Source organism: Peromyscus leucopus, chromosome 2, assembly GCF_004664715.2.
Source record: "Peromyscus leucopus breed LL Stock chromosome 2, UCI_PerLeu_2.1, whole genome shotgun sequence".
Lineage (NCBI taxonomy): Eukaryota > Metazoa > Chordata > Mammalia > Rodentia > Cricetidae > Peromyscus > Peromyscus leucopus.
This window is the reverse complement of record NC_051064.1, coordinates 81775993-81789758: the sequence shown is the minus strand read 5'-3', so window position 1 is coordinate 81789758 and position 13766 is coordinate 81775993. Positions and strand designations below refer to the sequence as shown.

Here is a 13766-nt window from a genome sequence, read left to right as displayed (position 1 = left end):
CTTGTCAATTCTAATCTTTGACTTAGAGAGAGATGGTATATATTGAAATCACCTATCTGCATGCCCAACATTAGATATGACATGACAAATACGAGCAGAGATTCTGGTATGAGAAGAGAGTAAAGGCAAACTGAGGCCATGCAGGACTAAGGCTTTGGGAATGCAGTAGCACAGAAAAATGATACAGCATAAGTCCTGGTCTTCTGGCTCTTTCAATCTTTCCATTCTCTCTTTGTGATGATCTTTGAACTGAAGGTTTAGGGGTTGTGTTATAGATGTATAGATTGGGGCAGGGCACACCATGGTCAGTTGCTCTCTTCATTTTGACTAGTTGTGGTTTTCTGTGATCATCTCCATCTGCTGCAAAGAGAAGCCTCTTCATGACGGCTAAGAGCTACATTGATCTGTGGATATAAGAATACCTGTTTAGAATATAGTTAAAAATTATACTGGTTTAGGAAAGTGGCAGTGGTAGGTTCTGCTCTAGGTTTCAAGCTCTCACCACCCATTGGTAGTTTACAGTACCAGGAGTGAATTCCATCTGACTTAGCTCCATGGCTTCTTCTTTCCCCTATAGAAACGTTTTAGTTTTATGATGTCTCTTCTATCACTTGTGGGCTTTAATTCACAAGCTAATGGATTCCTACTAATAAAGTTCTTTCTTACACCTATGTCCTATAAAGTACTACCTTTTGACTTGCAGTTTCAGTGCTTCACATTGATGTCCTTCATCCATTTGAACATTATTTTTGCATAGGCTGATAGATAATGGGTTTAATCTCATTATTCTATGAGTGGAAAACTTACACCAGCACACTGTCTTTTCTCCAATGTGTATTTCTGGCATCTTTGTCATATGTCAGATGGCTATAATTACATTCATTTATGTTTGGGTCTTATGCTTTGTTCCACTGATCTAAACATCTGTTTGGGTGTGTCCTTGTTATTGCCATGCTTAGTATGGTACTTTTTATATTTCTGTAGCTGTGTGACATAGCTTGAAATATGGTATTTTAATCACTCCAGTATTGACCTTTCTCCTCACGGTTGTTTAACCTCTCCAGGGTCTTTGATTATTTCATATGTATTTTAGATATACTCATTTCCTATTTCTGTAAAGAATATCATGGGCAATTTTGATTGGGATTGCACTGAATCAGTTAACTATTGGTAGAATGGTCATTTTCACAGTATTAATTCTACTAACCCATGAGAATGGGCTGTCTGTATAAATTCTAATGTCCTCTCCAATCACCTTTTTCATAGATTTAAAGTTTTAATTGTAGAGGGATTTTTACCAACTTTGTGAGTTTTTTTTTAGATAATTTATTTTGTTTGAATAATTGGGAATGTGAGTGTGTCTACGATATCTTTCTCATTGTATTTGCTGTTGATATATAGAAAGGCTACAGATTTTTGTAAGTTTTCTTTCTTTTGCCAAGTTGCTGAAACTGTCAATAATTTTAAAAGTTTTATGCTGTAATTTTTGGAACCCCTTATATAAATCATATCTTCTGCAGATAGGGATACTTTGGTTTCTTCTTTTTTACCTCTATTTTAATTTCCCTTTTTATGTCTTGCTGCTTTAGCTAGTGCATCAGGGACTATACTGAAAAAGAGTTGGGTAGTGTATGTTTCTGTCTTGCTTGTGGTTGTAAAATATTTTAAGTCTCATTTTTAATTGTTTGATAAGTCCATAATACACAAAATGCATTTTGATCAAATAAAATCTTCCTCCACCTTTAATTCCTGGCTTTATGTTCCCTCCAAATTTCATATGCTCTCTTTTAAAAAAAATAATTTTTGATGAAGACACATGTGGATTTGTCATAGACAGCATCTAGTATATTGAAATGTGTTCTCTCCAGTCTTACTTTGTCTAAAGTTTTTATCATGAAGGCATTTGGGATCTTGTCAAAGGCTTTTTTGGCATCTCTTGAGATGATTCTGTGTTTTTTGTCTGTAAGTTCATTTCTGTGCTTTACTACATTTACTTTTTCCCCATTGAACTATCCCTGTATCTCTGGGATATAGCCAACTTGATCATGGTGCATGGTCTTGTAAAATGAATACTGCTTTTATTCATAAAACAGGATTTTACTGAGGATTTTTGCATGTATGTTCACCAGGAGTACTGGACTGTAGTTTCCCTTCTGTTTGTTGTGTCTTTACCCGGTTTTGGTATTAGAGTAATACTTGCTTCAAAGGAGGAGTATTCCTTCTATTTTAAGATTTTTAACAATGTAAGAAATATTGGTTATAGATAATTTTTCTAAGCCTTGTAGAAATCTGGTATGCATCCATCTGGGGCTGTTCTTTTTTTAGTCTGAGATCTTTTTATTATTGTTTCAATCTCCTATTTGTTATAGATTTATTTAAGTTGATGATCTCTTCTAGTTTTAACTTCGGTGGTTTGGACGAATCCAGAAATTCATCTATTTCTTTTGTATTTTCTAAGTTAAATGAAGATAGGTTTAAAATGTACTCTCTTATAATGTTCTTAATTTCTTTACTCTCTGTTATAATATATCCCTGCTCATTTTTGATTTGGTTAGTTTGTGTTACCTCTTACTTTCTTTTGGTTAGCTGGGTGAGGGGTCTGTCAATCTTGTTTATCTGTTCAAAAAGCCAGCTCTTAGGCTTTGACCTGAAAGCCTCCTCCCAGACGACTAGCTTTCATTGTACCAGAAGAAAAAAACAAAAAACAAAACAAACAAACAAACAAAAAAACCCACCATGTCAGGTTCAAAAGAGGGATATAACCAACAGTTTTACCCATCTATGATTCCTATAAATCACAATAATGACCAGCATAGCATAATAATCCTAAGGGACCATTAGTCGTACATATAACTTTGCTGTAAATAACAGCTCTTTTGATTAAAATTAAGGTCCACTCACCAAGCTCAAAATCATGCCTGGTAATGGAAACCTAGCCAGCTACCCAGGACTAGTGAATTCATCGATCTTGAAGAATAACCTACAACTGCCTCTTTACTAAACCGGTGTAATTCCTAACTAAATTCTAAATATTAATCCTTATTGTCACAGAAAAGGATAGCCTGGACCCCTTATCAAGGGAACTTCTCTTTCCAACAGAGAAGACTATCACAAAACCCCACAACTGATCAGAAGGTAGAGTTGTGGAGTCCAACCACAATGGATATATCTACAGTGAAACTCCTTCACCTAAGGCTCAGAGGTAATTGCAGAAGAGAGTGTAGAGAGATTGTCAGAGCCAGACAAACAGAAAGTTTGCTGTGAGATTATGTCCTAGAAGCTACACCCATGAAGTCTCATCAACATGGTTGCCTAAATACAATCTAAACAAGGAAGACACCAATAAATGGGCTAAGATGGAAGAAGAAAAGCTCATAAGGCCCAATCCTAAATAGACACACACACACACACACACACACACACACACACACACACACACACACACACACACACTGTTGGAGGATAAAATGTCCTTGTGAACACAGATAAGCACTAGAGAAGCTAAGAAAGTTAAACACACATGTTTATTTCTTCAAAGGAAGGTGATGTTTATCTGTCTTCCACTCAGAGTGTTGGGAAAGGATGTAGTTTATAACCTGGTGATCTTTTGCTATCTATAGGGCCAGGTTTCACTAGAATCCCTCAGACTATTATGTGTGTTTATCAGACCCCTCAGCCCCATGCCCAAATCTTGAGCATTGCTTCTTAGTCTATAAAACCCATCCTTATGAGAGATGTCACTTGTACATTACAACAGCCTAAGTAACTTCTGTGTTATCTTAGGGCCAGGCCAAATCCTCACTCCCACAGGCATTATTTTTACCTCAGTCATTCTCCCTAGACCCTTATCTTAAGCATTGTTTCTAAGGCCACAGAATTTGTCTTTATGAAAAAAGCAGTATGCACTTTGTAAAGAGTTTCAATGAAAACATGTCTTAAGCTTTGTTGTGCACACAGGACTGAGTTAATTGTCATCATAAAACTTTCCCCCAAAACTGTGCTTTGCTTAAATATAGCTAAAATAAACCATCTAGTGCCAGATTCCAGAAGTCTGGCCCAGCACCACCTAAGTCCGGCTGAGCTGAGTTTCAGTCTTTTCTCACCAATATCATTTCCCTGTTGGTTGTAGAGCTTGCTGGGAACCCCCACAAAACATGCAAACACACACACATATGTAACAACAACTAAATAAAAAGAAGCTATGAATTTTAAGGAGAGCAAGGTATATAGGAAGCTTGGAGGGAGGAAAGGGAAGGGGAGAACAATTTAATTATATGTGTAGTAATCTCAGAAAATGTAAAGAAAACTCACATTCATTTAACAACCACTGTTTCAGTTATTGCTGAAAAAAGCATTTCATTGTGTGTGATAAAAAGATTTGTATTTCATCCCAATATGTGGTCAACTATAGAGGATATTCTGACTACTGAGAAGACTCTACATTCTTTGGTATTTGAGAGCAAGTTCTGTAGATCCTGCTTAAGTCCATTTGATATATGATGTCATCTATTTCGATGTTTCTTTTAAATTTTTTCTAGATGACTTGTCTATTGCAGAGAATGGGGTACCAAAGTCACCCACTATTATTGAATTGGAGTTAATGGGTGCCTTTAATTACAGTAGTATGCTTTTATGAAATCTAGCACCCCAGAGTTTAGTACACATATATTAAGGTTGTAATGTCCTCTTGATTAATTTGATTAACTGTTCCCTTGATTATAAAGAAGCATCCTACTTTGTTATATCTGATTGATACTGTATTATGTTTCTTAATTACTTTTTTCTTCTCTTTTTTTCTTTCTTTTTTCTTTTTGGAAACAGGGTTTCACTGTGTAGCCCTGGCTTTCCTAGAACTCACTTTGTCAACCAGACAGGCCCGAACTCACAGATATCTACCTGCCTCTGCCTCTCCAGTGCTGGTATTAAAGGTGTGACCCACAACCACCTGACTTTTTTCTTTTCTTTTTTAATTTTTTTGTTACATGTATATAGGCTTATAAATTCATAACTATAAGCTCTGAGTCCATGTAATGTTACTCATATGTTTATGTTTTTAGTACTAATCACATGGTATTGGTTAACCAATTAAAGGCCTTACCCCTGGTAAAGGCTGATTCTTCCTTTCTTAGCAGTTATTAATTACCTGTAGCTCTTCATCTAGTGGTAGGGCCTTTTCGCTACCTATCTTTGTTAGGGTTTCTACTGCTGTGATGAAACACTATGAACAAAAGCAGGTTGGGGAGCAAAGAGTTTATCTGGCTTTTACTTCCACATTGCAGTTCATCATTGAAGGACACCAGAACAGGAACTGAATATGGCAGGAACCTGGAGGTAGAAGCTGATGATGCAGAGGCCATGGAGGGGTGCTGCTTATTGGCTTGGTCAGCCTGCTTTCTTATAGAATCCAGGACTACATGCCTGGGGGTGGCCAGACCCACAATGGGCTGGGACCTTCCCCATATGGGCTGGGACCTTCCCCATATCAATCACTAACTAAGAAAATGTCTTACAGGCCTGCCCAATCTTATTGAGGCATTTTCTCAATTGAGGCTCCCTCCTCTCCACTGACTCCATCTTGAGTCAAGTTGACAAAAAGACTAGCCAGCACACCACCTACATTGGATATCAAATAGTGTTGTCATTGTTTGCATATTGTTAAGGCTACTGTGTTATTTTGACTTCATGACTGCAACTTCCCTGTCCTATATAAACTCACAGTAAATGTCCTGGTCTTCTGGCTCCTGCCATTTTTTTCTTTGCCTACCTACTGTGATAGTCTCTCAGCCAAATGCTTAGGGGCTGTGTTGTAGATGAATCAATTGGGCCTGGGTACACCATGGTCAGTTGTTCTTTGCATTTTGAATACTGTGTCTTTCTGTAATGGTCTCATTTGTTGCAAAAGAATCTTCTTTGATGAGGGGTGAGAGCTACACTCATCTGTGGTTCTAAGTATTTCCCCTGCTGTTAAAAACTATACTGGTTTAGGAAAAGGACAGTGCAAATTCTCCTCTAGTTTCCATTGTCTCACCAGCCACGGGTAAGGTTTATATTACCAGGCATGAACTCCCTCCTATTGAACTGGACTCAAGTCCACTTAGACAGCTGTTAGGTGTGACTATTGCAATTCTGAGTATATCTTGCCATGCCGGCAATTGCTGTGGCTCATAGGCATTGCAGCTGGGTAGGACTATTGATTTATTTTCCCCCTTGACAGCTTCTTGCACAACACTTTTTTAGTTCTATAAAAGATAGTCTTCAGGGAGGAGACTGGCAGGTCACTTGCATCTTGATATGCCAAGTCCTGTGTTCAAAGTGTATGGTTTTTTCAGCACTAGTGATTTACCTTCGAAATTTGGGATGCAATCAAGGGCAAGTAAAATAGCCTATATTGTCTTAGAGGTCTTTTGGACTCTCTTGATCAATAACTGGATAGGAGATTTCTCATGACTGTTATAACAGCTTTTGTTAAATAGTCTATGGGTCTCATGGGTAGTAACATCACCCCAATGGCATAATGGCATAACTCCATTTAAACTCTATCTATCTATCTATCTATCTATCTATCTATCTATCTATCTATCATCTATCTATCTATCATCTATCTCTATAATCTATCTACCTCTCTATCATCTATCTCTATATGTATCATCTATCTATAGATATATTTATAGAACATGTACTTTTAGATAAACATAAAATTATGTCCTAAGACTTTTTCAAACATCTTTAGTGTTATGTATCCCTGTACTTTTCCTCTCCCTTTGCATTGTCCTCCCTAAGCCCACCCCAGTTAAACTCATTTTTCTGATTTCCACCTTCATAGCACCTGTCAGGTAAGGTCATTTTTTTTTTTTTTTTTGATAATAGGATATTGACACCTGCTTGTTTTCTGGTCTCATTTTCTTTGAATCTCTTTCCCATCTTTTCACTTTAAGATGGATTTTGATTTAGTTTCTTAATCCATATCATTAACCTACCTTTGTCTTTTGATTGGAAAGTTGTGGTCACTAGTATTTAAAATTATTATTGAAAAGTGTTGATGACTGTCATTTTTCTGATTGTTAAATTTTTAGTCCTATTTTGTGTTTCTATAATTACAGCTTCATTTGTCTTCTTTCTGTAGTTTCTTGCTTATGTTTTTTCCTGTGTTTAGTTTGAAGTATTGTTTCCAGCATTCTCTGTGGGCTGGTTTGTTGAACATGAATTCTTTTATTTCATTTATATCATGGACATTTTTTCTTTCTCCTTCAACTCTTGCAGTTTTTCTGGGCACAGCATTACAGGTTGCTATATTACTTATCTTTCTACTGCTGTGGTAAGACATTTTGACTGAAAGCGTCTATTTGGGTTGATGTTTCCAGAGGAGTAAAAGTTCACCACCACCATATTAGTGAAGTGTAGTAGCCAGCAGACATGGCAACTGGAGCAGTAAGCTGAGAGGTCACTTCTTAAGACACAAACAGGAAGGGGAAGAGAGAGAGAGAGAGAGAGAGAGAGAGAGAGAGAGAGAGAGAGAGAGAGAGAGAGAGAGAGGAAATGGAAGCAACAGTAATGTTTTAAATTCTCAAAGCCCACCCACAGTTAGATTCTTTCTCCAAAAAGGACACACCAACTGCGACTCATTTCTTCAAATCTATACGCCTATGAGGGACACTCACATTCAAACAACCACAGTTGACATCTGTGGTCTTTTTGTCCTGACACTTTCTCAGGCCTTGCTACTGGAGCACCTGAATAATTACTTGCTTCCTAGTATTGCCCAGTGCAGGAGTAATGTGGGCATTAGTGTTAGGTAACTAATGGATCATGTTCTGACATCAATGTTAACTAACAGGAAACATTCTTTGTCCTCTTCAAGATCTACCTTCCTTGACCTTCATGGGCACACAAATAGTGCCTGCTTCTTAAAATTTGGAAGGATAGGGCAGAATAGTGTTCAGAAACCCCTTTGCATTATACTTTGGCATCCTGGAAATACTCCATACATGTTTGTCATTGCAATATTCACCAAGAATTTAAAGCCTTGCAACTTCTAGCCATGGAAGAGCTACCTTTTCTACCAACCCATGCAATGAATGCAACTTACTCATCTAATAACTCTGATCACATTATTCCTAAGGAGAATAATTCTATACCACAGTTCCATTAACTGGAATACTGGAGTCATTGTTCTATATAGTAAATTTATTTCCCAAATATAGAGAGAATAGTGAATATTCTGTATATATTTCCAACACATTTTCTTTAACGGAAAATTCTTTAAGGCAAGCCATAGAAATTGTGTATTATTTTCTGAAATAGGCACAATGTTGTGATGTCTAAGAATTCTGAAAACAAAAGTTATATTTTCTAACCTGAAACATGCTGCCACCTTGAGTAATCATACATGTATTGTGAGAATGAAAAAACAAGAGTGCCACAGGCACTACTTTCTTGATTATTAGAGGCCCATACAGCAGGAGGAGAGAAAAACTAGTATCTAGTTCTTCATCATAATTATCATAGCACTTCCTATCAATGCTATTGTCACATTATTTTTCTGTGATTTGTATAGGAGCTAAATTCCAACTAACTGCAGACTAGCATACCTAAGTTACCTGAATTACAAGTTGGCAATGATTCCTAAGCATGCTTCATTTTGCTCCATCTACTTATGCTTGAATTCAAATTCCAGAAATGTACAAGTTGCTTAACCTCTCTGGACTCAGTTCCTACATACATAATGGAGAAAAAAAACCCATAATATTTCCTTCCTACATTGCTGTGAAGATTAATTGAGTCAGTATGTTCAATGTATACAATAGCATGGTATCTGGTACTCAGTGATAGTCTATTCAATTTGGTTCTCTGACAATTATCACTCTAAAGTTATCATTCTAAGTATTAGAGACAAGCAAAGGAATAACATACACTAAATCTCATCATTTTGAAATCAGTTAAGAAAATGGAACCTTTTCAATGAATTCAATTCTATTTAAAGTCAACACTTCTAGCAAGGGCCACGAGAAAGGAAAAAGCAAGATTCAAATATGCAAAGATGGCTTATTAACCTTGGATATATTTTTGGAAACTCAGAAAGGCTAGCAATATATTTGCATAAGAAAATACATACCTTTTTCATGTCTGATCACTCATAGGCACTATCTTGGAAAAATCTTACACTAATTGAGATGCTAAATCATCCTTTGTAGGGCCCAGAAATGTTTCTCTGCAACCTGAAGCTGTCTACTCACATTTGAAACAGTACTTCACATGATTCTAATTTTCTATATAGTAACAATGCTTTTTCATTTTTATTTTCATTTTTATATATTCAAATTACCTGAGTTCATTGTTATGAATTTCCATGATTTTTCTTTCCAACTTCTGTGACTGCTTGGGGAAAATCTCAAACTCACTGATATAATTCTCAGGATGCTCATCAGGATAATAATCACCGAACTCAGCTGTAACCATCAAAAATTGGAGAAAAAGAGAGAAATTAAAAACAACACACTCAGGGCACATATATACCGTCTTTCACTGTCCCGAATAAGAATATAGACTGAGCTTATTCAATATAGTGAATTTGTACTCCTGGGAGAACACCAGTCTCATTTTCCAGAGACATATTCGTGTTCACATCTGACTATGTGAGTGTGAGTACCTGTTAACTCTTTCTGTGCCTCATTTTCTGTGTCCTAAAACAATTTAAAGCATTGTTGTTTTTCATTAGGGCACTGTTGATATTTAGGGTGCTGAACAATTTTATTGTTTCAGATTTTCCACAGATGTGTAGGACCTGCAGTCATTGCAATGTTCATAGCAAAATCACACTGTTATCATCAATAATAACACCCTCCAGAGCTAGTCAAAGGATATAAAATTTCAATCATGTAGAAGAAATACATTCAAGATATCTATCGTGCTACATAGTGAGTATACTTTGTATAATATTTTTAAAAATAAGTAAAATAGATTTGGAGTGTTCACACAAAATTATATATACATATATATCTTGAATTTAGAAACCATAAAATGCACATCTTCAAAGCGCCATATTGTATGCTATAAATATATATATATATAAGGTTTTGTGGTAGATCTTTTTCAGCTCTTTGAGGAACTTCCACACTGATATAATGGCTGTAGCAGTGTGTACTCCCACTAGCAATAAATAGGCGTTCCCGTTTCCTCAGCATTTTTCTTCATTACTCTTTTTGAATCTTAGCCATTCCAACCACAGTAGGATGACATCACAAAGCACTTTTAATTTATATTTCCCCAATGGATAATGATAAGACCTCCCCTCTTGTGGCTCTAAAGTTCAGTCATAATTGAAAACAAGTATCAAACTCTAGTTCATGATACACTATTACCAGCCATTTGTATTTCATCTTCTGCAAACTGTATTTTGTTTCATGACACACTTTAGGATTGGGTTATTTTCTTTATGTTTATTTCTTTTCAATTTCTTGTATAGTGTAGATACTAATACTGCTAGTAACACAGCCATTAAACATTTTTTTCCTATTCTGTAAGTTGCCACTTCATTCAAATAACTATGTCTTTTGCTATAGAGAAGAGATTTAGTTTAAAGGTCTTTCCTGTGCCTATAAGTTCAAATATATACTGTACTTTCTTTCTGTCAGATTTAAGATATCAGGTCTTTCTTTTCTTTCATTCTTTCTTATTTTTCTTCTTTCTTTCTTTTTCATCCTTCTCTCTCTCTGTCTCTCTCTGTGTCTCTGTCTCTGTCTCTCTCTCTCTCTCTCTCTCTCTCTCTCTCTCTCTCTCTCTCTCTCCTCTTCTCCTCCTCAACAGAGATGGCTGTCCTGGAACTTATCCATAGACCAAGCTGGCCTTGAATTCACAGAGACCCACTTTTCTCTTCCTCCTGAGTGTTGGGATTGGATTAGTGTGTGCCACCACCACCCAGCTCAGGATTATGTCTTTTAAAAAGATTTATTACTCACAAATTGACAGGAAGAACAAAAGCCTAGATTCTTAATAAGCTGTTCTTCTGGGAATCATGAAAGCCACCTCTGTCAGAGAAATCTTGTCTGTGCTGTTTTTATTACTATAGCTCTGTAGTATAATTGGAGATGAAGGATGGTGAGATCTCCAGTGATTCTTTTATTGTTCAGGATTGTTTTAGCTATCCTGTCTTAAGGTTTTTGTTTGTTTGTTTTATCATACATCTCTTTCACTTGCTTGTTTAGAGTTACCCCAAGGTACGTTGTATTTTTGATGCTATAGTCAAAGATATTATTTATTTTCCTGGTTATTTTTTCAGTTAATTTGTCATTTGTATATAGGAAAGCCATTAATTTTTTTGTTTGTTAATTTTGCATCTTACTAGTTTTCTGAAAGTGATTTTCAGCCGGAGGTATTTCCTGGTGGAAGTTTTAGGGTCCATTTATGTATATTATCATATCATCTGCAAATAAAATACTTCAACTTTCCTCCTTCCTATTTGGATCCCCTAGATCTCCATCAATTGTCTTATTGCTCCAGCTAAGATTTTAAGCACTATGTTGCACAGGTATGGAAAGACTGGACAATCTTATTTTGTTCTTGACTTTAGTGGAAATACTATGAGTTTCTCTTCATTTAATTTGATGTTGACTATGGGATTTCTGTACAATGCCTTTATTATGTTGAGGTATGTCTCTTGTATCCCTAATCTCTCCAGGACTTTTATCATGATGGGGGCTGAAGTTTGTCAAGGGCCTTTTCTTCTTCTAATGAAATGATCATTTTTTGTCTTTCATTTTGCTTATATTTCATTACATTTATAGATTTACGTATGTTGAATGATCCCCGTACCTATTGGATGAAGTCTACTTGGTCATGATGGATGTGTTCATGGGTTTGCTTTGCAACATTTTATTGAGTATTTTTACATCTATGTTCATAAAGGAAATTGATCTCTATCTTTGTTGGGTCTATGTGTGCTTTAGTTATCAGGGTGACTGTTACCTTCTAAAAAGAATTAGCCAATGTTCCTTGTGTTTCTATATTGTGGAATCATTTGTGGATTATTGAGGTTAACTCTTCTTTGAATGTCTGATAGAACTCTGTGCTACAACCTGGACTTTGTGTGTGTGTGGGGGCGGGGGAGGGTTGGTAGATTTTTTTAATTACTGTTTCTATTTTATTAGGTATTATAGCTCTGTTTATATTTCTTTCATGATCTTGATTTAGCATTAGTTGGTGATAAATATAGAGAAATTCACCCATTTCTTTTAAGTTTTCCAACTGGATGGAGTACAGTTTTTTTCAAGTATGTCTTTATGATTCTCTGGATTTCCTTTGTGTCTGTTTTTATGTCCCCTTATCATCTCTAGTTTTATTAATTTTCATCCTTTCTCTCTGACTTTTAGTTAATTTGGCTAAGTATTTGCAAAACATTGATTTTCTCAAATAATTAACTCTTTGTTTCATTGAGTCTTTGTATTTCTTGTTTGTTTCTGTTTGATTTCAGCCCTGAGTTTGAGTATTTCTTGCCATCTATTCCTTTTTAGTGTTATTTCTTCTTTTTGTGGTAGAACTTTCAGGTGTGTTGTTAAGTTACTACTATGAGAGCTCTTTGTTCTTTTTTTTTTTTGTAGGTACTTAGTCTCATGAAGTTGCCTCTTAGTACTGCCTTCATTGCAGTATAAGTTTGGGTATGCTGTATTTTGTTTTTATTCAATTCTAAAGATTTCATATATTTCTTCATCTCTGTCTCAACTCATTTTATATCCAGGAATCCATTGTTCATTTTCCATGAGTTTGTAAGCTTTTGTTGTTGTTGATATACAATCTTAATTAATGGTGGTCAGATAGGATGCAGGGTGTTATTCCAATTTTCTTATCTGTTGAGACTTGCTTTGTGTCCAAGTATGTGGTCAGTTTTGGAGAATGTTCATATCATAAACTTCTGATATGAAAGTATATTCTTTTGTGTTTAAGTGAAACGTTCTGTAAATATCTGTTAGGTCCATTGGTTTATGACACCAGTTAGAGCCAGTGTATCTCTGTTTAGTTTTTGTCTAGATGACCTGCCTATTGATTAGAGTGGGGTACTGAAGTCACTCACTATAACTGTGTGAGGGTCAATATGTGATTTAAACTGTAGAAGTATTTCTTTTATGAGCTTGGGTGTCTTTGTGTTTGATGCATAGATGTTAAGAACTGCAATATTCTGTTGGGGGATTTTTCCTTTGGTGAATATTTAGTATCCTTCTCTATCTCTTCTGATTAGTTTTGGTTTGAAGTCTATTTTGATGAATATTAAAATAGCTACACTGGCTTGTCTTATGCCCATTTTCTTGGAATACCTTTTTCTATCCATTTAACTTGAGGTGATGTCCATCCTTAATGTTGAGCTGTATTTCCTAGATGCAGCAGAAGGATGGATCCTGTTTTCTAATCTTCTCTGTTAGTCTATGTCTTTTTATTGGGCAATTGTGACCATTGATTTTGAGAGTTATCAATGAGCAGCATTTTGATTCCCATTACTTTGTTGTTGTGGTGTTCTCCCTTTTGATTTGGTGTTCTGCTTATATCTATTCCTGTGTTTTCTTGGGTTAACCCCTTCAGGTTAAAGTCTTCCTTCTATCACCTTCTGTGGGGTTGCATTTATAGACAGACCCTTCTGGCTCTTACAAGCTCCACTGAGCAGTAAGGATTAATTCTAATAGGTCTACCTTTATACATTACTTTGTCTTTTCCCTTTGCAGATTTTAGTATTCCTTCTTTGTTCATCACATTTAATGTTTTGATTGTTGTGTGCCTAGGAG

General features: G+C 35.9%; 1 protein-coding gene across 2 annotated transcripts in view; it reads right to left on the bottom strand.

Moving 5' to 3' along the window:
- Window positions 1-13766, bottom strand: part of Frmd3 (FERM domain containing 3) — a 194689-nt gene that overhangs the window by 62291 nt on the left and 118632 nt on the right. For both annotated transcript variants that reach the window (XM_028873960.2, XM_028873961.2), the window contains exon 6: window positions 9323-9446. In XM_028873960.2, coding sequence (XP_028729793.1) covers window positions 9323-9446 — 124 coding nt within the window. The remainder of the gene's footprint in view (window positions 1-9322; window positions 9447-13766) is intronic.